At 41.3% G+C, this 27455-nt stretch overlaps 2 protein-coding genes and 1 long non-coding RNA gene across 3 annotated transcripts in view; 2 read left to right on the forward strand and 1 right to left on the reverse strand.

The window, feature by feature from the left end:
* BMPR2 (bone morphogenetic protein receptor type 2) overlaps window positions 1–16753 on the forward strand; it is a 175176-nt gene extending 158423 nt beyond the window's left edge. Inside the window, exons 11-13 of the mRNA XM_074967946.1 lie at window positions 2234–2406; window positions 3577–4856; window positions 6911–16753. Of these exons, the coding sequence (XP_074824047.1) occupies window positions 2234–2406; window positions 3577–4856; window positions 6911–7161 (1704 nt within the window). The 3' untranslated portion in view covers window positions 7162–16753. The remainder of the gene's footprint in view (window positions 1–2233; window positions 2407–3576; window positions 4857–6910) is intronic.
* A 1861-nt stretch (window positions 16754–18614) lies between these two features.
* LOC141996140 (uncharacterized) overlaps window positions 18615–27455 on the reverse strand; it is a 30454-nt gene continuing 21613 nt past the window's right edge. The window contains exons 2-4 of the long non-coding RNA XR_012641485.1: window positions 21930–22020; window positions 20674–20808; window positions 18615–18725 (exon numbers count right to left, since the gene is read on the reverse strand). This is a non-coding gene — a long non-coding RNA (uncharacterized LOC141996140). The remainder of the gene's footprint in view (window positions 18726–20673; window positions 20809–21929; window positions 22021–27455) is intronic.
* The window catches only part of FAM117B (family with sequence similarity 117 member B), a 106509-nt gene continuing 105406 nt past the window's right edge, over window positions 26353–27455 (forward strand). The window contains exon 1 of the mRNA XM_074967949.1: window positions 26353–26398. Coding sequence (XP_074824050.1) covers window positions 26380–26398 — 19 coding nt within the window. The 5' untranslated portion in view covers window positions 26353–26379. The remainder of the gene's footprint in view (window positions 26399–27455) is intronic.

A 27455-nucleotide genomic window follows, 5' to 3' on the forward strand; every position in this document is an offset into this window, starting at 1 on the left:
CACAGTTATAGCTAGTCCAGTTCACAATGTTGATTGGACTCTTTGGGTGTGTCTGCACTGCATGAAAATACCTGCGTCTGCGTCCATGTCAGCCGACTTAGGCTTGTGGGCCTTGGGCTATGGGGCTATAGAACTACAGTGTAGCTGTTTGGGTCCAGGCTAGAGGCAGGGCTCTGGGATCCCAGGGTGGGGGAGGGTCCCAGAGCCTGGCCTCCAGCCCAAGCCCGAATGTCTGCACTGCAGTTTTATAGCTCCACAGCCTGAGCCCCACAAGCCCAAATCAGGTGACATAGGGCCAGCCAGGGGTGTGTTATTGCAGTGAAGACATACCTATTGATCCTCAGGTTGGGTTGTGTTATTTTACAGATTTGCATTTTAAATGCTAATTATGTTGAACTATAGCACTGTTAGGATTATATAGGGTGGACTAGTAGACCCTATATTTAGGTGACTACCATTTCTCTTGTGTTGTCACCAAGATTTTGGCAACATTCCAAAATAATAACTGAAAATGTACATTCTAATCTAAGGCTGGGCCTATGCTGCTTACAAAATAATCATCAGTAGCAGTACACACACCTCAGTAGGAGCACTAGGATCAGACATCTTGGAGGGGTGGGGGAGAGAGCTGGTCTAGGCTTTTTCTAGTCATTTCCCACACCTCCTCCAGACCCAGGACATGGTCCCACTGGCCCATTTCCCCACTCTAGGGGCACCAGTTGGGGAAAGAGCTCTCCCTACCTCCTGGGAGGAGTGGGAAGAGAGGGCTGGGCTCCTCTTGACCGCTCCTTGGACCGCTGGGGATATATGCGGGGTCCATCTTTACCACCCCACCCCATGGAAATAACTGCCTTGTGTTATGTGCAAAAGTTTCAGGGTTCAAACCCCACCAATGATGCATGATGTGTGACATTTACAGTTGCACATAATGCATTTTGGGGCAAATATACTATTTACAGAATTTTTTTTTGCTGAACTTGAATTATGATACAATCTCTAATTACATGATCACATTCTATTTTTTCCATAGGGCCCTGTCTCATTTGGTGCACAGGATAGATAGTGCTCTGGGGAATAATCAGGGTTCTGTAGTGAATGAAACAGTTTGTAGATTCCCTGCTTCATTTGCTCTAGAAGTTGGAAGATGTGTAATGGTTCAGGGAGGGAAATACAGGAAGAGAGAGGATGGTCTTGTGGTTAAAGCAGGTGACGGTCACAGGAGAGCTCAGGTCTATCTCTGCCACTGTTCTTGTGCATGACACTGAACATGAAATTTAGATTAAAATTTTCAAAAACACATAAATCCCATTTTCAAAAGAGGCTCTGAAATATTGAGGTCAGTTTTGAAAATGGATCCACAGGCTCTTTTGAAAATTTAAGCCTTAAGTCAACATGTTAGGAGGTAGCTATTAAGTGTGTTCTCTGTGCCGCACTTAAGACCCTGGGGAAGTAGAAGTGTGGAGCACTCATAACTGCAGCTGTGCATGCTCCACACCTCTATGTTTGGAGCATGGCATCATGGTCTGGAGGAATGTTCACAGTGTGTCATGTGCCTCTGCCACTGACTCATGGACTTGCCTCAGGAAAGTCTCTGTCTGCATTTCACCATCCGTAAAATGGGGATAATAACACTCTCTTATCTCTCAGTGAAGAGAAATTCATTAATGTTTGTGAGGTACTCAGATCCTACAGTGATGAGCAGTCTGGAAGAGACCAGGAGGAAATAAGTCATTTTGCATTAATTGTGTGTCCAGTAAAATAAAGCAGGGACCACCAATTTAATGAGGAGGATAAAAATGATGGTATTCCTGAGTACTATGCATTCTGTACACAGAATGAGGCAGGGCCCCAATTGAAAAAAAAACCTATGTGATCATGTAATTAAAGACTATCATAATGCGTATGTGCCAGAGCCAAAAGGAAGGTTGCACAGGCAACCATAATTCTGGCATTTCTTCACTTTTGAATGCTTGACCATATATAGTTTTTTAATGTAATATATTATAAAGGGTATTAGAATTATAGTATCATGTAAATTCTCACTCTTTTGTGTAAACTAACTTTAAATGAACAGATTTGTTCATTTTTACCTTCATTCTCTCATTAAAATGTACACCAGCTTATGGCTAAAAGTCAGTATTTCACTTTATTCAGATCACTCTAAATCATAAGAAAGTATATTAAAAACACAACATAAAAAGGAGAATAATTTGACAAAAAGTTTCTCTTGCAGGCTGTGAGGTCCCTGAAAGAGACAATCGAAGACTGCTGGGACCAAGATGCTGAAGCTCGACTGACAGCCCAGTGTGCTGAAGAGCGGATGGCTGAACTCATGATGATTTGGGAGAGGAACAAATCAGTCAGCCCAACAGTCAATCCTATGTCTACTGCCATGCAGAATGAGCGGTAAGAAGGGAAGTAGTCTGGTGTTAGTCAGCTGTCCTCAGTACACAGGTCACCCTGGGAGTGAGATTAGAATGTTAACAGTAGCTGGGTATTCTTGGGAACTTGCATATTTATATGAACATGTGTGAGCTAGTGTGTATATGGACTTTGCATAGTTTTGTTTAGGTTGTTCACTAACTTACTATATGAATCCACAATTAATTGATTCTTTGTAGCTTTGGGTCCCCAAATTCCCACAAATTCAATACACCTATGTTGTAAACAACTGTATTTTGGAGAGAGAAGATCAGACTTTCTGACGGAGTTATATAGCTACCTGAAAGACAGACTTGTACTTTCACAGTCAAGATAAAGAAGTGATTATGAAGTGTCTTCAAGAACTCTTGCTAAATGATTCATGAAATTTCTGTTTAAAATGTTTTTGCTAAAAGCTTTGTGTGTTCACTGCCAGCTGAGAGACATGAGTTCAGGAAATCATTCAGATTCCCAGTCCTGTATTCTTCAATTAAGGAACCACAAGGTCAGCATTGACTTTATAATTATTCTGACCTGCAGAGAGAGACACTACGTATTTCCCTTTTCTGACTGTAAATGATCCAAAGGGAAGGAGAGTCAGCTGAGTTGATATTAATGCTTTGTGTATGCTAGAGATCCTGTTCGGGGATACTCTTGATACCCAGGGCAGTGTGTTTTGTCATGTTAAACTTGTGTTTAAAATTATGTATCATGGATTTTTATCATAATTTGCGACTCCATGATTTTTCCTGTGTCATTTCCTCCATCCTCTCTGCAGGGCTCTCTTCGCCTCCCTCACCCCAAGATCTCTTCACTGCACTTAGAGTGGAGCCTCAGCTGTGAAGTGGGCAATCATCAAATGGGATGACAAAATTCCTTACTTTCGGCTTTAAAAACAATTAAGAGGCTTTGTTACATAAATAACATCCATGATAAAACCTGCTGCCCTACTAGTTCAATTTCATGGCAGCCAGAATTTTTCATGGAAGCTATACTGTGTTATCAGAACTCCTTAAATAGTTGGTCTTTGGATTATACATGAAGGGAAAATTAGAGACCTTCAGTGGTGAAAGGCAGTTTGTTTTTATATATATATATATATATAAATATAAAATCTTAATGTCAGACTTTTTCTTTTTCTTTTTTTTTTTAAAGCAACCTGTCACATCACAGGCGTGTGCCAAAAATCAGGCCATATCCAGATTACTCTTCTTCCTCCTATATTGAAGACTCAATCCACCACACTGACAGTATAGTGAAGAACATTTCTTCTGAGCATTCAGTGTCCACTACACCATTGACTTCAGGGGAGAAGAACAGAAACTCCATTAACTATGAACGACAGCAAGCACAGGCTCGCATCCCTAGCCCTGAAACTAGTGTCACCAGTTTGTCCACCAACACAACTACCACCAACACAACTGGCCTTACTCCTAGCACTGGCATGACTACCATATCTGAGATGCCTTACTCAGATGAAACAAACCTACATGCTACAAATGTCATGCCGTCTGTTGGACCAACTCCTGTTTGTCTTCAGCTAACAGAGGAGGACTTAGAAACCAACAAGCTGGATCCAAAAGAAGTAGATAAGAACCTAAAGGAGAGCTCTGATGAGAATCTGATGGAGCATTCCCTTAAACAGTTCAGTGGACCAGATCCACTCAGCAGCACCAGCTCCAGCTTGCTTTACCCACTGATCAAACTTGCAGCAGAGGTGACAGGACAGCAGGACTTCACACAAGCTGGGAATGGTCAAGCATGTTTGATTCCAGATGTCCCATCCACTCAGGTCTACCCTCTACCCAAGCAGCAGAACCTTCCGAAGAGGCCTACTAGTCTACCTTTAAACCCCAAAAATTCAACAAAGGAGCCACGACTGAAATTTGGTGGCAAGCACAAATCAAACTTGAAGCAAGTGGAAACAGGAGTGGCCAAGATGAACACTATCAATGCTGCAGAACCTCATGTGGTAACAGTTACCATGAATGGAGTGGCCGGGAGAAGCCAAAGCATAAACTTGCATGGTGTAGCAACCCAGTATGCCAATGGTGTAGTGCCATCTGGCCAGACAACCAGTTCAGTGGCACACAGGGCCCAGGAAATGCTGCAGAATCAGTTCAGTGGAGAAGACAGTCGGCTGAATATTAACTCAAGCCCCGATGAGCATGAACCCTTACTGAGACGGGAGCAGCAAGTTGGCCAAGATGAAGGTGTTCTGGATCGTCTAGTGGACAGGAGAGAGCGACCGCTAGATAATGGCCGAACAAACACCAATAACAACAACAGTAATCCATGTCCAATGCAAGACATTACTATACTTGGCACCCAGAGAATGACAACATATCCTGGGCAGACGCAGACTAGAAGAGCACAGAGGCCTAATTCACTAGATCTATCGGCCACAAATACTTTGGACAGCAGTAGCTTGCAGTGTAAGTGTTGACAGGACTCGAAAAATTTCCCAAACACTTTCTTACCTGAGAATTAAGCATATCTGCCTGGATGAAAAATACCTGTATTGTCTCACAGCCCAAATAGCCAACCCCCCCCCAAATTGCATGTATATTTAATTTCTATTGGTATAATTTCACTCCTCCTATTAAATTAATTTTGTGGCCCTAGCCTGAAAATATATCAGTTCTTTCTCCCTCCCCCACCTCTGGTTGGTTCACTTTCTAATCAATTCTGCTTTCACTCTCCAAATCCAATCACTTCTACACCTCTTCCTCTTTGCAGAGCTTCTCTGCTATTGCTGTCCCTGTTCCTCTCCTGGGTATACTGGAGACCCTAACTAAGCCTCCCATTTTCTCCTCCTGCCCAATGTTTCAGGGTTGTTAAAATAAACGATTACAATAACTAGTTCCATATTCCATTATTTTTAAATGACTGGTTGTACTATATTATTATTATTAGCTTCTCAGAATAAGTACATCTGATTTTATTGTGGTAAGTAACAACAATTACAGTTATATAAATTACTTTTCTTGAAATATTCCAATCCTGTGAGCTGATGTCTTGATACCCACTATTGGCATGCAGCTCTCACGTATGATTAGCATTAGATACCAGGGCTGAGACCTGGAAGATCAGTATGTCCCATTAGGGGATTCAGACTAGATAGAAAAACTACAGACTGCTCCAAACTTTTGTCTGAATCCCAGTGTAACAGTAAATATTTCATCTACAGTGTGTGTGTGTGTGTGTGTAGTTAATCAACAGTAGTATAAAGCAACATATTTTTAGATATAAACACATTTAATAGACTTCAGAATAACTGTAATCACCCTTTGGGCTTCAACAGCAAAAGGACACAAGAAGCCACTATTGACTTTTTGTCTTTTCCCTGCAAGGTAAAAGTAATGAAAGGTTACAGCTAAGCTCTCCATTAGTCATAGCCTCCATTAGTTATTCCCTGTTCTGTTCAGTGTCAAAGGGACTATTGAAAAGGCCTGTTTATCTTTCTTTGGACATTTTTTTTTCCAAAATACCCTGTGTTCTTGGAAGGAGCCAAGGTAACTGTGATTGGAAGCCTTTGAATGTGCTTAGGCAGACAGAGAATATAATATTAGCGAAGTTATTTGGATGGGGGGGCTTTCCCAGCAGAAACTGAGGAGACACACACATTTAAGTTAGCAATGTAAAACACACCGATACTTTCTGGAAAGGAAGAGTGCAAACCAGCAACAGAGCACTCATGAAATACAGTTGAATATTCACTGGTGGAATGTTTTTCTAGCTTCATTTTGTTCTAATTTAGTAAAATGAATTGTTGGGTTGTTTTTTGGGTTTTTTTATTGCAGTACTTTTCTCTTACCTCATCCTTTTACAGGTTAAATAAAGAAGATGTAGGGGGTTTTTTTTGGTTTTTTTTTGGTTTTTTTTTTTTTTTACAGTCAAATCTCAGTTGCTGGTATGTAAACACAGAAAAGGTGACAAGCAGTTATCTTAAAGGTTTCACCATCCTAGACTCAAGTGCTGGTTGAGGAAAATCAGAGAATAGAACATTTGGCCTCAAAATGAAAAGCTAGGTTTTGTCTGTGGTCATGTATGTAAGAACCTATTTGCCAGGTAAAATGGAATTTAAAAGGTAAATGATGTAACAATACCATTTAAAAACTCAGCATTTACTGCCCTGTAATATTGCAGTAGTGCCATGTCTCCCATTCCAAGTATAGAAACATCACATGGTTACAAAAGTCACATGAATGTAAATGCTGAGGGCTAGATTCTACTCTCTTACACCAGTATATGCATAGGGTAACTGAAGTGACTCCACTGGACTTACTACAGATTTACACTATAGTAATGGAAAGCAGAATCTGGCCCTTTGTTTTAATGGTACCCACTGTACATAAATACTAGTCACCTCTCTTGTCACTATTGCTAGTTTTGACAGGATTTGTTTTTTCAGCCTACATGTACATGTAACCAGCCTGAACTCTCAAGCATGATCTTGTAACATTTTATTTTCTACTTTTATTTTCAGTAGGTGACTCATCACAAGATGGCAAACCGGGCTCAGGAGAAAAGATCAAGAAACGTGTGAAAACTCCATATTCACTTAAGCGGTGGCGCCCTTCAACATGGGTCATCTCCACTGAACCACTGGACTGCGAGGTCAACAACAATGGCAGTGACAGGGCAGTCCACTCTAAATCCAACACTGCTGTTTACCTTGCAGATGGAGGTACTGCTACAACAATGGTGTCTAAGGATGCAGGAGTGAACTGCCTGTGAAATATTTTAAAAGCCAACAAAATGACATTTTTGCATTATTTGAAATGAACATGCAGAAGACATTTTAAAAAACTGCTTTCTCCTCCTGTCAGCACCCCCTGCCAAGAACTCGCTTTAAATGGATTTCAGCTATGCAGAAATTTTTTAGCTTATGCTTCCATATTTTTTGTTTCATTTTTTGAACGTTTTTGCACTTTTATTTAGTATCGCTAAAGTTAAGTCTGTCTGTTTTTGACCACAGAATTATATATATGTGTATCAAAAATGTGGTCTCAAAATATTTTTTTAAAAAAAATAACAAAAAAATTTATTGCTGATAATCAGTTTGGACCAGTTCCTAAAGATCACTAAAAACATAAGCAGACTATAAGACAGGTTTGACTGCAGTGGTGTCTTGTATCCATGTTTTGATTTCTGTGCACAAGTTAATTAGTATGTTTCTATGTTTCAGAGTGTATTATCTTTTGAATGCCCTACTTTTCCTGTGTTATGTTGAAATGTGCAATAGTCTATAGTTCACAGTATGCTTTATTGGAAAGTGTGTTTATAAAACTGCCACACATTCTCCCCCTCTTTGTGAGTATTTGTTAATTTTTTTCCTGACGGTTTGGCAGTTGGTCATTCATGACAGTGAACTTTGCACACCATAGCCAGCTTGAAGCAGCTGCCTATATCTATCATTGAGCTCTAAGATTATAATGGAAAATGCATGAATTTTCCCCACCTTGGAAGGACTTTTAAAAGGAACAAACAAAATATGATTTCAGCTGCCTTTCTTTTCAACCTTCAGTATCTTAACCAGTTTCCTTCATAGGAGACATGACACTGGAAGGGGAAGCTCTAAGCAAGACAGTGTTGAACAAAGTGTGAGGAAACAAAGTAAGTCTGCCATTTTTGATTTTTGCTGCAGTTTCAGTTTGTATTTATGAACATTTTTTATTGATTGCTATTATTGTGTATTTATCAGAAATCCCAATGAACTGTCCTACTAAGATCTTGAGTATACGCAGTTGCATTTTGTTCCTTACAAGAGAAAAAAGCCTGACTTATGATTGACACAAAACAGTCATGTGATGAGCAACTAAGCATCTATTAAATACCTCCGTAGAGGTAAATATTGAGGTCTGGAGCCATGTCTATCAAATTACATATGCAAGTATGTTTATCCTAATTGGCAGCAGCTGAGTTAAGTGAAAACTAGTTTTCTTAGAGTTTTGTATAGACTTCTTAATTCATCTTGCAATTAGAATTTTAAACATACACTTTTAAAAGTTATGGCCATGAGGGAGAGATTTCAATCTTTTATGGTGAAAACACTCAGAATGTATGTAACACTACATACACTGACTTCATGTATTTGTGACCATTAATCCCTTGAGGTGAGTGACCACAGCTTCTTCCCAGGGTAATAGAATTTGTCTATTTAAACAGAATTACCTCCTTTCTGGACATTGCACCCACATGAGGCCTTTGTCTCAAGAGTGATTATTTACCCTGCTGAAATAAATTTAATAAGAAGTAATTAGCTAAGAAATTGAAGTATCTAGTGTGGTGTGGCACTGAGCAAAGCTTTGTAGCTGTATTTGAAAACAGCTCATGTCCCAACACCTAAAAAACTGTGGAAAAATTATTCAGTCAGCATGCCAAATCACTATGGTAGGATGCTGGCAGCCAAGATTTGCCACCAAACTTGCCTTTTTTCAGCTGACTGAATCTGATTTTCTGTCCTTCCAAGACCATTCATTACCTTGATATTGCTTTTGTACAATCTTTCCCCATACCGTAACTTTTTCTAACTCTCTTCTTGAGGCTCTGATGATTACCTGCCATATGTAATATATGGCCTTCCACATCTGACTTTGTTTCCCAAGCTTCCTTGTTTGCATTCCTGTCTCTCTCTGGCATCTTATTATGCTTCCTAAATGCTGTAGGCCAGATTCTGCTGTCAGCTACCCCAGTATAAATCAGGAGCTGCTTGTTTCATTGACTTCAGAGGAGTTACTCTGCTATTATACTGGTGTAACTGAAATCAGGCTCTGGCCCAGTGTAGTTGCAGAAGTGTAAATCAGGGCAGAATTTGGCCTCCAGCTCTTTAAGCACTGCCCAGTCCTTGCACCCAAATAAAGGCTCCTGCTTTTCTCTTAGGCACAACTTTGTTAGCCTAATGTATAAATATACAGTTGCTTATCTTTATGTTGCTAAAAGATGTTCTCCATTTTATTTTCAGTTCTTTCTCCTGCTTGCCATCTGCTGCAATCTAACATCCCAGATATTGAAAACTTGCCACATGTTCAGTTGACTTGCATTACACACTGATCTGAATTCTTGACACGATAGTCATAACATTGCCTGTGCTTTTTGTTCCTTTTGGAATTTACCTTAACTTGAAATTCTTCACACTTTTTGGATCTGTGTGTGAATTTCTGGAGTACAATACTTTGTTTTTTGCAGCAGTCACTGTAGCATGTGCATAATGAAGATTGCTCACACCTCGTTTAGTGACTTTTTGCTTTGCCTTAAGTGTAACCTTGATCATCATTTCAGAGTGTTACTTTAAAAAACATCTGTAAAACACTCTGTGACAGTTCTCGGGGCACCCAGGACTGTGAGTCACCGTGGTTACCCCTTGCCTCCAGCAAAAGGGAGTCTTTCTTATGGTAGCTGGGTGTCAGCTCTTTGACACCATGAGCCTTTCAGCCACTCGAGCACTCTTCTCTGAGCTATACCATCACTAACTTCACCTTGCAGGTTAATAAGAGGTGCACCTCAGTCCCTGGGTCCTTTTGAATTATTCCCCTGCAATATCCAGCCCCTAACATTAGCTACTCACAGAAATTCCAGACCCGTGCGTTTTATCTTAAATCACTGCACCTGTAAACTACGCAGCACTTGTGAGCACTTATACGAAAACAAAACTAGGTTTATTTAAGAAAGAATAAAGATTTAACTAGAAGTGAGAGAAAGTGATAGAAACAACTTATGACAACACAAACCTGGGTCTATACTTATCAATGGTTACCTTTTCTATATAATAAAGGTAGTCTTTCCCCCCAGGGTTCAGTCAATTGCTGAGCTGGCTGGTGTCACAAGAATCAGGATCTAAATGTTCATGAAAGCCCCTTGCTTCTTAAGTGGTTTCCTCAGTGAATGGATCCAGAGTGCCTTTTGCTCTTTTGTCTTTAGTCATAGCCCTGGTGATATCCTGCCTGCTGTAATATTCCTTTTTCACCTCCAAGTGGTTTAAATCATGGGCAATTGTCTTTGACGGTTTTCCATTGACTGTTCTGGGATGTGGCCAGGTTAGATAATAGACCCTTGCACTGCCTTGCCAGCTGACTGGGGAAGAGTAACAACTCTTTCTTGCTTGAATGAGACATCATCAAAACACTTGGTCCGGTGATTAATTTTTACTCCAAGTCCATAAAGCATACTTTCCGTATAAATACATTAATTCTTAAATATCCATACATACATCTCACAATGATTGAGTCTTGACAAGTTATGAGCTTTCTGTAGATACCTTTTATGTTACTCTTTATGGCTAAATATCCTGTAAGACATGTTTGGTGCAGTGAGTTTGTCAGGTCTGAGGTGAAAGATGTTTACAAAGAACAGGGGCCCTTTGCCAAGGAGCCTCTGTATCACACACACACACTCTTATCTTAGGTTATGTCTACACTATAGCCTATGCCAGCAAAATTTATGTCGCTCGGGGGTGTAAATATTCCATCCTCCCTGTACGACATAAGTTACACCAACATAAGCACTCGTGTGCACATTGGTATGTCGGCGGGAGAGCTTTTAATGCTGACATAGCTTCTGCTGCTCGCAGAGATGGTTTTATTATACCAATGAGAGATCTCTCCCCTGTTGGCATAGAGCGTCTTCACCAGATGTGCTGCAGCAGCAACATGGCCTAAGTTGAAACATGCTAGGAAAATAAAAATTATTTACTCTAAATACTGCTGCTTTTTGCCAAGGCTGATTACACGGGTCTTGTAGCTTTTGTTTTAGGCCACTCCTTTGTAATAATTGAAACTTCTTTATGCTTGATGCAGTCAAAAGTTTTAATAAAATCACTGTACCAGATGGAAAAGTCTTTCTGGCATTCTGCAATTTTCCCTAAGCTTCCTTAAAGCAAATATAACTTTCACATTTCTCCTGTCTTTCTCGAACATTTTGTTGAAAACCTTTGGGGTAAATCACAATTGTCAGAAAGTATCTGTTGTATAATCAATCTATCATGGATAAATATCATTTGTAACATAGTAGAAATGTGTACACTTTATCCCAATGTGAATTCTAGATCAAAAGGAGCAACTTTATTACTTCTAAAGGTCAACCCAAACAGATGATAGGTATATATTAAAATGTTCGAATTTTGCAGAGTTAGATGAGGTGAGACTAAATATGGCTTAATTCTGATGTATAATTAGCAAAGCCCTTGTTTTGCTCACAGTAGGTAATCTTATCTTTTCCACAGAACTCAATTCCTGTAATTAAATTACATTGAATTGTAGCTCACAAAAGTACTTTGGAGACTCATACTTAAGGTCAAGTCAAATACAAGAGAGAGAATTCTACAAATCAAAACTATTTTTTAACTAATGTACAGTAAATCAGTTTTGGAAAGTCCCGTTTATTTCTTTGTTAAAAAAAATACATCGATGGATGATAATGAAAGTTGATAAATTACCATTTTTCTAAATGCATATTGCAGACAATATAAATATATCAAAATGACAATAGACTGATAATGTAAATAGCAATGGATTGTGCCAATGTCAGATAAGCAATGGTAGAATATTTTATATGTTCACTTCTAATATGGAATTCAAATAAAATGTTACAACAAGCATAGGTGACCTATCTATGTATAGGCCACTCAGAAATCTTATTGGTTTTAGAAAATCACACATATTAAATCTAAAGAACTTGTCCAGGCAAATATGTTGTCTGTTCACACATTTCCTACTCCTATGAAGTTCAACATTACACAGTTAGTTTTGAGAATAGGAATTCTAGCCATATGTGTAGACATGCCTATATGGTGATAGATTTATTTTCTTTTTAACAAAAATAGAGATTTATGAGTAGATTATGAGGAAATCAGGGGAAATGTTCCAGATAGTGCTCCACAAATGCATGTGTGCACACAGGCTAAATAATTAAAAGATAATCCCACTCTTGCAATTCCCAGGTGTATTTAAATTGCAGAACTAAAAGTAAAGAAATACTTAATTTAAAAGAAAACCAGGATACATTGTGATTATATCATCTTCCAACCCCGGGAATACTTCATTTTAAAAAACACAGATTTTGTCTGTATTATGTTTTGTTAATATAATAGTTCACTTCACAGTTTTTTCTGTCATTCGTTCACATCTAGAAAATTACCTGGTTTTAGTGGCAACACAGTTTTGTTATTTTTTCAAAGTCTATTGGGGCAGAAACAAAAGTGAGAGGGATGTTGGCAGGTTTCAGGGATAAACTGAAAAATGTTTGATATGGAGTTGTTTAGAAAGTAAATATCCTCTCTCCCAACAACTTACTCCAGAAAAGCTCTTTAATCCTGAATGCTACAGGAAAAGATATATAAAAAGACATGAACATAGACATCTATGGAAGAGATTATCAAACAAAATTTGATAAGTAATATATTTTTACTCAGCAGATACATCTTATGTACATAATATATATGCTGCATAGTTTCAGGCCCCATTCAGTTTGCTGGACCCCCTCCATGTGTTCTAATGACATTGCTAAAGTACTTTTGAGAGAGAAAAATGAAAAATATACATATTCCACTAGTGTAACACTCATGGAAATATATTCAGATAGTCATTTTCTAATGTGATAAAAAATGAAATCATCACAGCTATTTTGTCCCTTAATCATTATCTACACAGCATAGCCTTTCTGGAAATAGTATATATGCTGTGTGTTTTACTGCCAAAACATGTCAGAATAGTGTATTTTTATGTTATCTTTTACGTTATTTGATTTTTGAATATAGATTTACATTCACAGCTTCCAGACCATGATTGTGATCTATAAAATCTGTAGTTACGGGTGCTTAGTACCTCTTAGGATTTGACCCTTCATCCATAATGAAATTTGCTTCCCACCTTTTTTGGTACATATAAAAAGAGTTCGTAAACCATGGGCCAGCTATAAACACAGAAGTTGCAACCTGAACATCTGTCATGAGTAAAATTCATACACGTAAATCAATACAGGAAAAGTGTTTTACATTATGCTGTGAATTATACATGCACACAGGCACTAACTTTTGTTTTTCCCGGTGGGTGCTCCGCACCCTCCCCCGAGGCCCCACCTTCACCCCTCTCCTAACGCTCCCCGCTGCTCACTCCTCTCCATTCCCTCTCCTGAGGCTGCCCCAACCGCTGCTCCCTCCTCTCTGCCTCTCCCTCTCCTAGCGCCTCCAGCCAGCCACTCACTGATCGGCAGCCAGCCTGAGAGCTGGTCAGCAGCCAGCCCCAGGGCCGGAACCAGTGTGGCTGGTGGATGCTGAGCATCCCATATTTTTTTTTCCGTGGGTGCTTGAGGGCTGGAGCACCCACAGAATTGGCGTCGATGTACTTGCCCCAAATAATAGTTCCTTATTGCTACCACAGAGAAAATGATAAAGGAAAAAACAAGATTAAAACAACCTATAGTACAGAGTAAATTTGTAGGCTGTGTCCTTATCCAGATGTCAGAACTCATTTGTAACAATCTAACAAAACATTCACCCGCAGATAGCTATCTCATTAGCCTATGAAAACTGGGCTGTAGATCCTTCAGCACTTTCTCTAAAGTCAGATTGTGGAATTTGCACTCAGGTGCACAGCACATCACTTGCGTTTCTCAGTTGCTCATTACATTTTGTATGCATTACTTTTTAACCCTTTCTTACCGCAAAAGCTATACATACTGCAAGGGAGCCATAACACATTTTTGTCTTTGAAATAGTTGTGTATGTATTTAGATGCATATGTGTTCTGCATTAATTCCATTTTTAAATACTATGTGTTAGGTATGAAATAGGCACATATAATGTCCTGATCAAACAGGTAGACTTTTTCACAGGCCATGTTTAAGTTGCGTCTTCTCCATATTGCAATAGAAATTGGACTACAACTATGAAACTAATACAATTCCTCCCAAATACTTAATATCCCTCCGAATGGAACCTGGTCATTGACTATGCCTGGACTGTGTGTACTTTGAAGAAAGGTAAAAAACGGGGAATACAGTCGATATGAAATGCATTTGAAGCTGAATAATTAAAGGTTGTTGGGGTTTTTTTTTAAACATTAAAATTAAGTCTGAAATAAATCTAAGATATTTAAAGAGTAATATTTGGCATTTTCTTTTACAAGACCTTTGTGATGTTATAGCTAAGGTTATGTGTGCACTTCCAATATAAATCCAATTTTTCACAGGGCCCTAAATCTACTGAAAAATATTCTCTTCTTGGGTTAAAAGTTATACAAAGCTTCAGGTCAGGAATATATTTGTTTGGTTTTGGTTTTGTGTTTTTAATTTTTAAAATGTAGTTTAGTTTTGGTGTAAAATAATAATTAAACAGATGTAACATTTTGGGCTTCCTTCGGCTCTCGCTGAAGTCAGTAATAAAACTTTCAATGACTTTTGGCAGGATCAAGCTTTTGGCTCTCCTGGGAATCAAAATGGGAATTCTATTTGGTATAACTTTATCTAAGAAATAGTTTGTATCTAATCAGTTAGGACTTGATTCAATTTCCACTAAAGTCAGTGGGAGTCTTGCCACTGATTTCAGTGGAAGCAAGATCAGGTCCCCTGGCTTTCTTTACAGTAGATTTTTCCCCCTTTTATAATTTCTCATCATTGTTACTACTGGTGTAGCTCCAATAGCGGGAATGCTGATGTACACGGGCCACTTCTGGGTGCTGGCATTTTGAGCAGGATTAGACAACATTCTAACTAAAGCTGCAGCAGCAGGTCTACACGAGTCCAGCCATGACAGCGGAGCTGCACCAGTGGTAGCACTGGCAGAACGTTTTAAGATAAAGGGCCTGTTTCTCATTAACTATAAGGTTCCTTTTTAGTGATCTGGGCTCTGATGTAGTCACAGCCATTGTCCAGGATTCATATTTAAACATGTTTTACTTTATTGTACATGCCAATGCCATTTTAAATAATCTTACTCTGTAGCTCAAGTGGTTTAATTTACATAATTGCAAAATAAAATAGAACCCAATGAACTGTTGACCTGTAATAATCTGAAGTTGACAGTGATTCCAAAGGTGCCATTCTAGTTAATTTCAATACATAATCCATATTTCAACAAATTCAGTAATTGGCCTAGGTTTGGAAAAGCTCCTTCAAATCTCTTCCATTCTCTTGGGAAATTAATCCATGAGTTTGGGGACAAGGGACGGAGTTGTATGAGTGGCTAATTGGCTATTTTACAATTTACAATGAAAAGTCGTGGGCATTCCCACACTTTTGCCATTTTGTTAAAGATAGAAACTAGCTCCTTTCTTTATAGTTTAGTAGTTCGGGGGGCTTCCAAAAGTTAGCTTTTCACAGTTTACTTACTCGTTTTTCAGGCAGAGTAGTAATTTTCAAGATTTCTTTCTGGAGCACTAGATTCAATCTTGTTTGTTCAGAACTTGGTGATGATGTAGTCTGCAGCCTAATCGTAGTATGTTTTAGGCTCCCACATGCATGTTTGGTCACCACTGAAAGGAAAGGAAATAGTTAATGGGATCAATTAACATTAAGGTTGTGAGGAAAGCAGGTAAGGCCAAGTTAATACTGTCATTTGTCACTTTGATTTTCCTGGTTTGTGGCTTTTATTGCTCTCTCTCTCGCGCGCACACACACACACACAAAATATATTTTAAAAGATTTTTGTATGAATTTTTTCTTGTCTGCTTCTTGTCCTTAAAGGAAAATATCCTGTATTCACATTTATATATGCTGGAATCTTACCTCACAATTGTTGTTGGTTACTTTTTTTCCACAATATACAAGGACAATGGCCAAACCCTGATTTGTAGGGTTTGGCGTTTTGCAGAAGCTGAAGTGTGGAGATGTGAAACTGCTGTTCTCCTTATGAAAGAAAGGAAAACTATAACCCTAGAGAGCATTAATTTCTGAATGAGCTTTTCTGGGGGAAATAGTAATTTTGGAGTATCATCAGAACCTTTTTGCTAATAGGTATTGTTGTTGGTTTTTCTTCTCTCAAATTACAGATGAAATATCATGTATGAATTTATAAATAGTTACTTTCAGTTATTTTCCTTTTGTATAAGCTGCCCAGTACCTCGCTATGCTGTATAAGTTGTGTTTTATGAAACAGTGTGAGTATGAACTCTTAAAAGCTAATTACTTTTCCTTTTTTAATCATCTGTGGATGCCACTATGAAAGCTGACATCGATAAGCCACTACAGAGTTTTCTATGAATACTTGTAAGAAAATGCTTTGTTACATATGAACCTAAATAAAAAGATTGTATTGATACAAACACAGGGATAAGAACATTTAAAGACTATTCTTTAGGTTTAAAAGGCTTGCTGTAAAACGGTGCATTATTCCATTTATTAAAGATCATATTCATGACAAAAAGTGTGGACTTTTGTGAGTTTGTGACAGTATCATTAACTCTGATTAGCGTAAGCTGTTCCTAGGTACAAGAACAAAATGGGTTCAAATGATTTCACATTAAAACTAGAATCTTTTCCCATCACCCATAAATAGGAAGTTCATCATTTATCAGTTGGATTTGGCCAGAAGTGTTTACACCGTGCTGAACTTGGACTGAGTGCATGAATCTAATCTTTTAGCTCCAAAGTCTACCACCAAAGCAAAATCAGTTGTAGTTGGGAGTTTATCCTATAGCAGATATAATTAAACTTTTTAGAGGAAGGGAAGAACATCCCACTGGTTAGGGCACTCGCGTACGACTTCTGAGACCTGGGCTCAAGTCCCTGTTTTACTACAGACTTCCTGTGTGACCTTGGACAAGTCACTTGTCTTCAGGTCCCCCATTTTCAAAATGAGGATAACACCATTGAGAGATAAACACATTAAATACTGTGAGGCGCTGAGATTGATGGTAATGGAAACCATATATGTACCAGAGAGAGAGAGGGTCTCATTATTTCCCATATAAAGCAATGATTCTCCTTATGGCCCAAGGTGTGTCTGCCTCTGCAAGCTAGAGTAGAAAGTGCGGCTGTAACCCAGAACACCTTGCATAGGAGGCAGCACACATTGAATGCCATGGGGGGAGAGCCAACATGCACTGCACACCCCATGTTGATACTTGGCATAAACCTCTTAACCTACCAAAGCCCAAATGTGAGAACCAAAATGAAGGCTGCAAACATGTTACTACTGGAGGAGCACAGGTGCTGCCATATAGGACAGTCCATCTAGTGCCATGTCCTGTGTCCAATAGTGGCTAGTAACTACTGCTTCAGAGGAAGAAATCTGTTTCAGAGGAAGGAACTACTGCAATAAGGAGTTATGAGATAACCTGCATCTAGGGGGAAAAGTTTGCTCCCAAGTTCCAATAGCAGTTACCTTGTGCCTGAAGCTTGAGGGTTTAATGCCTTCTGACCTCCATGTTTAGTTTATTAATATTTCCTAGTATAATTTTAGCTATTCCTGTTGTTCACATACATCTAATCCTTTCTGAAGCCTCTGGATCCTTCACATAAAAGGGACATGGAAAATGGCAAGCTGGATATTAAAATCATTATTGATCTGGGAAAAGTCTGGAAACTTACTTCTAAATCACACTGCCATGAAGCATAAAACAAATCTTATTATCTTGCTACTGTGCTTTTGTTAATTTGACTGAATCTAAGCTACACATTGAAACTACAAAGCCTGTTGTGCTTTGCTCATGTTAAGAGTGTGAGGGAAATTGTTACCATTTTTGTTTTGGTCTGTACGTGAATAGTTATTGCAGACCATTTACTTTTATTTCATATGTGCTTCTCTGCAATTCTGTATTTGGGTCTGTTTTCTACCCCCAAATAAAAATATAATTTTTTTAAAGGCACTTTGACTCATGCTCTGATGTTATCTTGACTGTGAAATACACAGTCTAGAGTCAAAGTCTCCATGAAAGAGAGAAAGCACAGTGTCGTGCTCTGTTGCACTCTCAGCGTGTGGAAAGGCAAGGAGATGTCTTACATTTATAGGTGCAGAACACCTCCCTGACATTTAAACCACAGAAGGACAGTGGAAGCTGAGGACACTGTACAAGACCCAAGCTGGATTTTCTGGGGTATGTCTATCTATTCTTTGGTTATTCCAAATTTCTGGCCAGAAATTTAGAGGGGGTCATCCCCAGGATGTCAAAATCAGACCGAGTTATCTCCCAGGCAGTTCTTGATGCCCAACCTCACTCAGGCTCTGTTGGGTTAGGTTTACTCTACTTCGTATCACCTGAATTGTCTCTGGGGCAGTAGTGCGCTACCAGGGAGGATGAGACAACCTGTCCTTCCCTTCTTTCTCCAGGCTGAAGGTAGCTTGTTTGGAGTTTCTTGCTCTTCTATACCTGCAAGGGTACAACGAGATATGGTTCCATGATGCACTACATAAGACCATACCGATCTGAGACCTTGTCCTCTAGCCCCATTACTTTTCTTGTTTAAATCAAGATGTGTTGGTAGAGAGTGGGCACACAGTACCAGTAGCTGCTAGACTGCCACTTGCCTGTATTTGCTGTGTTTCCAAACCCAGGTGGGAGTCTGAAGCAGTTGGACAGCAATCCTCATTGGCTCAATATAGCTGAACAGTGGAATGCAGCCATGAACTGGGTAATGCTGTGCAAGAACAAGGGGGCCACCACTAGAAAGTGATGTTGTGAGAAGAAACCACCTTATTGTCTTAATAGTGCATACACGTTCACTGGTGCACTCACTCTGCTCTTCTCAGGCCAAGGGCACCACAAACTGCACCCTGTGGGGTCCGGAATGGACTGCAGATGAGGAAGCCTCCAATTGCACCTAAACTCAACTACTGCCATGTGACCTGAGTTATAAACACTTGGAGCCAGAGCTGGTGATCCTTCCACCAATCCAAGAGCAGTCAGGAGCCCAGGTTCCACAGAAATCATAGCAAGAGCAGGATGAATAATGTATTTTTTCATTCACTGGTGTAATCAAGTCCAGTCATGGCTAGTCGCCTTCTCATGGCCAAGCGTGCTGCACAGCTCTCTGTCTAGACTAGCACCCCTTGTCAATGGTTGCACCAGTGCTCTAGCGGTTTCTCTGCCTGGTAACACGGCCCTCCGGCCAGGTCACATCTGTAGTTCACCCCTTCTGGGGTCCCAATTGTCCCAAACTAACAGTCGGAAAATATCTTTAGCAGAAACAAAAATCCTTCCAACCCTCTCTGGGGCTCTTCAGCAATATTCCCTAGGGAGAGGAGGACACCCCCAGGAACCCCTAGACCGGGGTGGGCAAACGTTTTGGCCCGAGGACCACATCAGGGTGCGAGGGTGTATGAAGGGTTGAGTAGGGAAGGCTGTGCCTCCCCAAACAGCCTAGCCCCCGCTTCCTATCCGCCCCTTCCCACTCTCTGACTGCCCCCCTCAGAACCCCTGACCCATCCAACCTCCCCCCCCCCCGGCTCCTTGTCCCCTGACCATCCCTTCCTGGGACCCCTCGCCCCAACCGCCCCCCGGGACCCCACTCCCTATCCTACCCCCCAACAGGCCCTCTGGGACTCCCACACCTAGCCAACCCCCTGTCCCCTGACCGCCCCCTCCAGAACCCCTGACCCATCCAACCCCCCAGCTCCTTGTCCCCTGACTGCCCCTCTGATCCCTATCCACACCCCTGCCCCTGACAGGCCCCCCCGGGATCCCACCCCCTATCCAACCCTCCCCGTCCCCTGACTGCCCCGACCCCTATTTCCACCCCCGCCTCCTGACAGGCCCCCCCGGGATCCCACCCCCTATCCAACCCTCCCCGTCCCCTGACTGCCCCGACCCCTATTTCCACCCCCGCCTCCTGACAGGCCCCCCGGGACTCCCACGCCTATCAAACTGCTCCCTGTCCCCTGACTGCCCCCCGAGACCTCCTGCCCCTTATCCACCCCCCGCCGCTCCCTGCCCCCTTAACCATGCAGCTCATAGTGGCAGGAGCTCACCGCCCAGCCAGAGCCAGCTGAGCTGCCCGCGTGGCTGCACGGGACAGGGGACAGCAGGGGAGAGACCGGGGGCTAGCCTTCCTGGCCAGGAGCTCAAGAACTGGGTCGGAGGGGCCCGCAGGCCGTAGTTTGCCCACCTCTGCCCTAGACAATGCTGCTTTCTAGGGGATCCCTGGTATTTATGCCCTACAGTGTGACTGCAAATGTCTTCTATATCAATCAGTTATTGTTATTTTTGCATCTGTTCTGGCTGAAAATCCTGTTGGAATATTTCAGATCTGTGACACTGATGAAACAATGGTTAGAAATATCAAACAGAGTAATGAAATTAAATTATATGGAAAATGCACCTGGCAAGTGTCCATGCCCTGAGATGGCAGCAGAGCGACCCAAGTGAACAATCAGATACTTTCTTTGCAGAGGCTAAAATGGTCATCTTCACAAACCCATCCATGTCCAGCAGCAGCCTAAGTAATCTGAGGTCTCTGAAATCAAGGTGAAATGGAAAAGGACCAAGTGAGAGCTCTGCAGTGGGGCCATGGATGAGCTGAGCCCCACACTACAGAGATGCTGCTGGAACTGCTAGGAGAACAACTTACGGTCCCGCCCTCAGTTAGGATTTTCTCTTTAAACTTGCATCCTGATTGTTCCCAACTCCTCCCTCTTCCCTCCAGGATTCTCTATGGGCAGGACAGGCTTTTCCTGCTGTCACAGCAAGAAAAGAATCTGATACTTCCAGGGTCCTACCCCTGTCTCCATGAGGTCAGTGTTCTGTGACAGTTGGGGCAGGATCTGTGGCAGGAAGGGAGGTAGCCTTGCTCCGTGACATGGAAAAGAGAGTGGCTGGGCAGCAGCCCCATTCTCTGCTATGCCCTCCCCAGAGCCTCCCTCCGGTGCAAGACCTGTTGGAGAGAAACTTTGTCTTGGGGGAGGGGGAGAAGACTTTGAAAATGTCTCTCTAGATGCTGTCCTGCTCCCAATGGTGTCAATGAGGGACTCGCTCTTGGCAGATTGTCAGTGAGGTTCCAGTGGAAGCAGGATCAGACCCTAGATTTCACGCAGAGGAAAGCTTATAGATCTGTCAAAGCTTTCAAACTCCTAGACAAAGATTTAAGCCCAGAGAGGACTGTACCTGGCAGAAGGTACTCTAAGGCAAAGCCAAAAGATGGCCTGTGGCTTGGAAGCACATGAAAAGCTGGATCAAATATGGGTATCTTCTCCTGACTGATAGCTTCTAGTATCGACTTCTGTGACATCAGGTTGCAAACACAAAACAAGATCAGAGCCAATGGTATAGTCAGGAGGAGGGTAAATTCCCTCCAGCATTTCTAAGGGCAGCAAGAGCCACTTGAAGCTTGTTACTCTTGTAACCAGGCTGGGTCCTTCTGCTTCACGCATCCAACAGGACAATGTAGAACATGCAGCCTCTTTCATTAGCCACTTTTGAGAAAGCTGGATGCTCCAGCCTGTAATGAAGTCTATGCTGGGCCCTATCCAATGCTTCTGTAAGGCTTAGAAATGGGATTTCCTTGTAGCCCCTCGTTTCTGTTTAAGGCAAATGGCTGTACTTTCATGCATCACAGCCCCTGACTTACTTCCCACTCACCTTTCTGTGAGGTCCCATCCCATAGCTCTGACCTCTCCATCGTTTTCAGAGTCACCATTTTCCTCAGAGGCCTGTATTCCGCCAGGAACACCTGAAAGAGGGGACGGGCAGTGGAATTAGTCACACAGCTGAGTGTCACTTTTTAAGGGCCACTCTCGTAAGTCTTTTGGGAAATGTATCTTTCTAAACCAGCCTTTGCCCAGGACAGCAGAGAAGCAGAAGTGCCACAGCCACAGGGAGATGCTCTGAGATCTGTAAGACACAGAGTTAGCAATTAAGGGCTTAGAGCATTGCAACAAACTGCAAATTGTGGAGAGTGACCATGAAAATAGCCAGACAATCCTGGAGTTCTTGATACCTTCCCTGCAGCTCAGACTTCTAGCCACACTCTGGAGAAGCTAGCTGCTCCAGTGCTGCAGAGCTGGGAGATATGCTGCAAGAGAGTGCAAGTCACTCTGGTTATTTACTGCCTAGTACTGTGTCTATTAATTGCGGCTGGTTTCAGGGATGCTGGAACAGGGGAGGCCAGAGGGCCGTGGCCCTCCCACTTTCTACCAGTCAAAAGGGCGAGCGATGGGTGGGAGGGAGCAGAGAGGAGCGAGTGGGAGGCGAGGTCTTGGAAGGAAGAGGCAGTGCAAGGGCGAGGTCATGGGGGAATGGGCAGCGTGAGGGCTTGGGGAGAAGGGGTGAGGTCTTGGAGGCAGCACAGAGGGGTGGGGCCACAGTTTCGGCATCTGTGGCTCCCACACTTTTAGGGCGCCTCCACTGCTCCTGGCTGGTTTGGCTCATGTGGAAGCATCTCCACTTTCTCCATGTAAGAATTTGCCAGCCAGCCTTCCCTGCTCCTCAGCAACATCTCTGTGACCCTCCCCATTGGACGGGTGGGGAAAAGACAATGGCAGCGGAGCTAAAAGCCAGCTGTACTGCCACTGCTTGGAAGAACCAATGAGCAGTACATGGCTGTAGTGCCTGTACTCACCCTACTGCTCCCTGGGGGACTGTGGAGTCTGATATCTCAACCTTCTGAGAGAGTGGGTGGCCATATCCCCTGGCCAGTCTGATCTGTTCCCAGCCCTGCCTCCAGGAGAGAAGTACGCAGCAAAGGGGACAGAATCTGTAGATCTTTGATGATAAGACCCCTGAGTTTACTCACTGTGTCAGTGGAAGGAAGAATCTGGGCTCTTTTGTTCACGTTAACAGATATATAATGTAGTTATAGTCCCTTCCCCGACAGGAAAACCCAGCACTTAGGGAAATGCTCCTCTTGCACCCCATTATTCCTAGCTCTATCCCCTGGAACTACTCTTGGTGCTTACACCCTTCAGATGTTTGAAGTGTCATGTTTTTGGTTAGCTACACTTATTTAGCTTTCTTCTCACTTGTCCATCTCTCCCTCTCCCTAATGTTTTTCATTCTCTGGACTCTGTCCACTTTGCCAGTATCTCCCTGTTACTGAGCTAGCCACAGCTGGGCACTAAGTTCTAGGTGTGATCACTACAGAGCCCTTTTTCAAGAGACTTTACCGCCTAGCAGCCCCAAATTGCTCCAATCCACTGACTTCTACCAGCTCCTGTAGAAGCTTCAGCTTATGGAGCTTCCTTGAAGTCTGGTCCCACACCTTAGAGAACATAAATGAGCTGAGTGAACACTGTGATACACACCTGATGATAGCAAGGAGACATTCAATGACATTAAAAGGTGGCAAAATCTGAATTAGTAAAAGAATATACTTTTTCACACAATGGGTAATTCAATTGTGGAACTCATTCCCACCGGATATCATAGAGCCGAGAACTTAGCATGATTCAAAAAGGGATTGGTCATTTATATGGATAACAAGACTATCCAGATTTATCATAGTTAATTACAGCAAACATTTTGGAAAAGCTATCAAACCTCATGCTTCAGGATTTAAGCCAATCTCTACCTATTAGAGAGCAGGATGAGACTTAATGAAAGAGAAATTGCCCTATCTGGCACTGTGGGGTTCTTACATCTTCCTCTGAAGCATCTGGCACTGGCCACTGCCAGGGACAGGAAACTGATCCTTAGGTCTGATCCAATATGGTCATTTCCATCTTCCTACGTTCTTGCAATACAGGATTTCAATGCAAAATTCAACTATACTGTTATCCACCTTTGACCACTAGATGTCTCTGTTTCCATATTCCAAGTACAGAGTACTGTAGCCTTTTTCCCCCTTTACAATTGCTGTGAAACGCTAGGATGCAGGTACTGAAAGGTATTTAGATGCCTAACTCCCATTGATTTAATGCAAGATAGATCCTCAAAGGTATTTAAGTACCTGGGCCTAGATGCCTGTGTCTTCTAGTTTTTTAGCTTCTAGCAACATGAACAAACTAACATGAATAAGTTTCCAGCAGTAGAATTTTCTTTTCTGTCCATGAAAAGAGTCCTGTAGTTGTCCATCTCTGCTGCAGCAGTGGTATAAGTCATGTTAAAGGAGAATTACATAGCAGGAAAGAGCACATGAGATGCCACATCTGAACAGCGTATGGTATAAATGCTGTTATCAGTAGTGGAAGAGAAGTTTCTAAATCCCCGTAGATTGCGTTGGAAACTCTCAAAAGATCAAACTGTCCCCCTCCAAGATGAATCTACAGGGAATTTCTGACAACAAATGTAGACAACATGGCAGTGCAGTTCAAAATTAGTGGGCTTCTACTCAGCAAGATGGTGAAAAGGAAACGATACATATTGAGGCAATCCCTATGTCAGGCTGAGACTTTACCAAACTACATAAAGACACAACTATAACTTTGTGGTAGGAAATTTCAGTTTGATCTCCACCAGGTATTTCTAAGCAGATCTTTTCCCAGAGACAAGAACTCCACCCTCCTTCTGCTAGAGTCTACTCAAATAGAGCTAATTGGTTTGTCCAACTATAGGATTAGTACCTATACAACCAAAACTATTCCAAAATCTCTTCCTTTATAATGTGTAGAGGCCATATTGATTTGTATTTCATACTCCCTTTAATGTTATATAACAACCAACAAAACAAGACTGTGAACTCTTGAGGGCAAGGACCATGTTTTTACGACATACTCTAAACACAAGTATCTGTATAGCCATCTGCTATTAATCATTTATAGATCATTTATCACCACAGTATGGTAACTGGATGATATCTGAGCTGCCATGGTTATTTCCTATTCTAAATATACTCATGGTGTGGATAACTTTTAATAGCAGCCACTGTAAGTGCCACTAATAAAGCGTTCTCTCTCCTTATTCAAATGGAGTCTTCTGTCTTGACAGTGGAACTAGAGAAACACACTTTACATCTCCATATAAATATGGGTCCCACTTCAATCGTGCTGCTATAATAAGCTATGTGACTAGCCTTTAAAAATCTTAAACTTTCCCAAATACACTTAAGGAAAAATAATTTGCTTGCTCATGGCTATGCCCCATGTTTAAAATTGGAAGATGCACTTTTATCTCCAAATACAAATTAACATTCAGTACATTGTCGGCAACAGGTAAACTTATATATTTTATTTTCTTGTGCTTTGTTTAGATGGAAGAGGAGCTAGTGTCTGACTCCAAAACCAAAAATCAGTATGCCTCAGGAATCCTGTGGATAATATCTTTTTACTGCTGTTGAACCTCTCCCCAAACAGAAGTCCATAACAGGCTTCAGTCGCTTCAATCAAGTTAAGGGAAAATGGACCACATTCCCTTCAGATGCTTTCTAGGCTGCTCCTTATCAGGCAGAGGGATGAGTTTTGAGTAACCCAAGTCCCTCATTCTCCTCAATAGCTGAATCTTGCCCACAATGAGGCTGTTTTTAATGCTGTCTCTTAAATCAGATCATGACTTCATTATGTATGCTATAACCATGTAAATACATGTAGTGTGTTGACTCTTAAAGAAATTAGCCTGGTGCCTCTTCCTGAGTAATTACTTTGTTATAAGCGGGGTGAAACCTTGTTATGGGGTTGAGTTAAAACCTCAATGAAATTATAGGTATGAACTTACTCTTCAATTAACAAAACTGCAAGGTTAAGGCTGCTGGCAGAAAAAAAAACTGGGAGAGACATACAGCTGGAAGGAGCAGCGCAAAGCACAGGATCTGACCCATGAAGAAACCTGGGGAAGAGGTTTTTGGGGTGTGGGTGCAGGCTGAAAAAAGTATGCTTGGTACTGTGAAGAAAAAAAGCTATTTCCTGTTATTTGATTCTCCTCTGCATTCAGAGACACAGGATTTTCTGCATTCTTTGTAGATAAACAAAACTGCATCAAAGAAATACACGACTATCACTAATTTCTGCTCCCAAATGGAACATCCCCAGATCTCCAAACTTTGACTACCTACTTAGCTCAAAAGGGGCAATAATATGTTGCATATGGTGGGCTTGCAGGTGGAAGTACTGTCTGCTTTTGTAACACGGTTACACGGGAAAACAGGGTTTGCCAGACAAACATGCATTATCTAAATGGAGGTAAGTGGATCAAAGCCTTGAGATACTGTTTTATATTAAAATATTTTTAAAAGACTTTAATAATGTAAATGTGCTGGTGCTTCTTGTTCAAATTTGTAACAGGATTTTATTTATGGTATCTACTTTGAGTTATATTCAAGCACACATCTATTGCTCAGCTTGCGTTTACATAAGTTAAACCACATAATATCAAAATATCTCACATCCTTCAGTCCATCCACCTCCCCAAATGCCAAGAAGAAATAAGTTTTACAGCTCTTCTGGAAGGTTAACAAATTGAGATCTTGCAGACCTAGGTGCAAGTTTCAGAATCAAGGAAAGGTCACAGCCCAAAGCTTTATTAGCCCTCCTTCCTGTTAAAAGAGAGACCAAGATGAAATCTAATCAGCTAAAAAAAATGTAAAGTAATTGAATATTATGCCTGCTCCTGAGTCCCCCTAGGGGAATTGACTATACAGGGGATTTATATGCAAAATTCTGTCAAATGGTTGTGGGGTGGAGTCTGATTTTTGGATTAGAATTAGAATTCTCTAATCTTTTAATTACAGCAATCATAGATGTTATTTGTAACAATAGCAGGTTAAAAAGATTAAGACACAAGTGTGACTTCTAAAGCATCCCTTTAAACCTGGAAGAGCTCGAACTCTATTGCTTACCATAATGGCTGTGCTGTTGCATGGGGAAAGAGGCAGTATCTTTGGTAGCCTCCTAACCCATTGATTTAGGTTTGGGACAAAGCTGTAATGTATTTTGAAATTATTTTGAGTGTTACCTGTTTTAACAGGTTTTTTCTTTTTAGCACAATGCTATTTTCTGTGTACATTAGGTTGAGTAGTGGACAGATTGAAGCATTCTCCAGCTGTTTTTTGAATGTTATAATTCTTGACGTCTAATTTGTGTCCATTTATTCTTTTACGTAGAGACTGTCCAGTTTGACCAATGCACATGGCAGAGGGGCATTGCTGGCACGTGATGGCATATATCACATTGGTAGATGTGCAGGTGAACGAGCCTCTGATAGTGTGGCTGATGTGATTAGGCCCTGTGATGGTGTCCC

This window comes from Natator depressus, chromosome 11, assembly GCF_965152275.1.
Source record: "Natator depressus isolate rNatDep1 chromosome 11, rNatDep2.hap1, whole genome shotgun sequence".
In the NCBI taxonomy this organism is placed as follows: Eukaryota; Metazoa; Chordata; order Testudines; family Cheloniidae; genus Natator; species Natator depressus.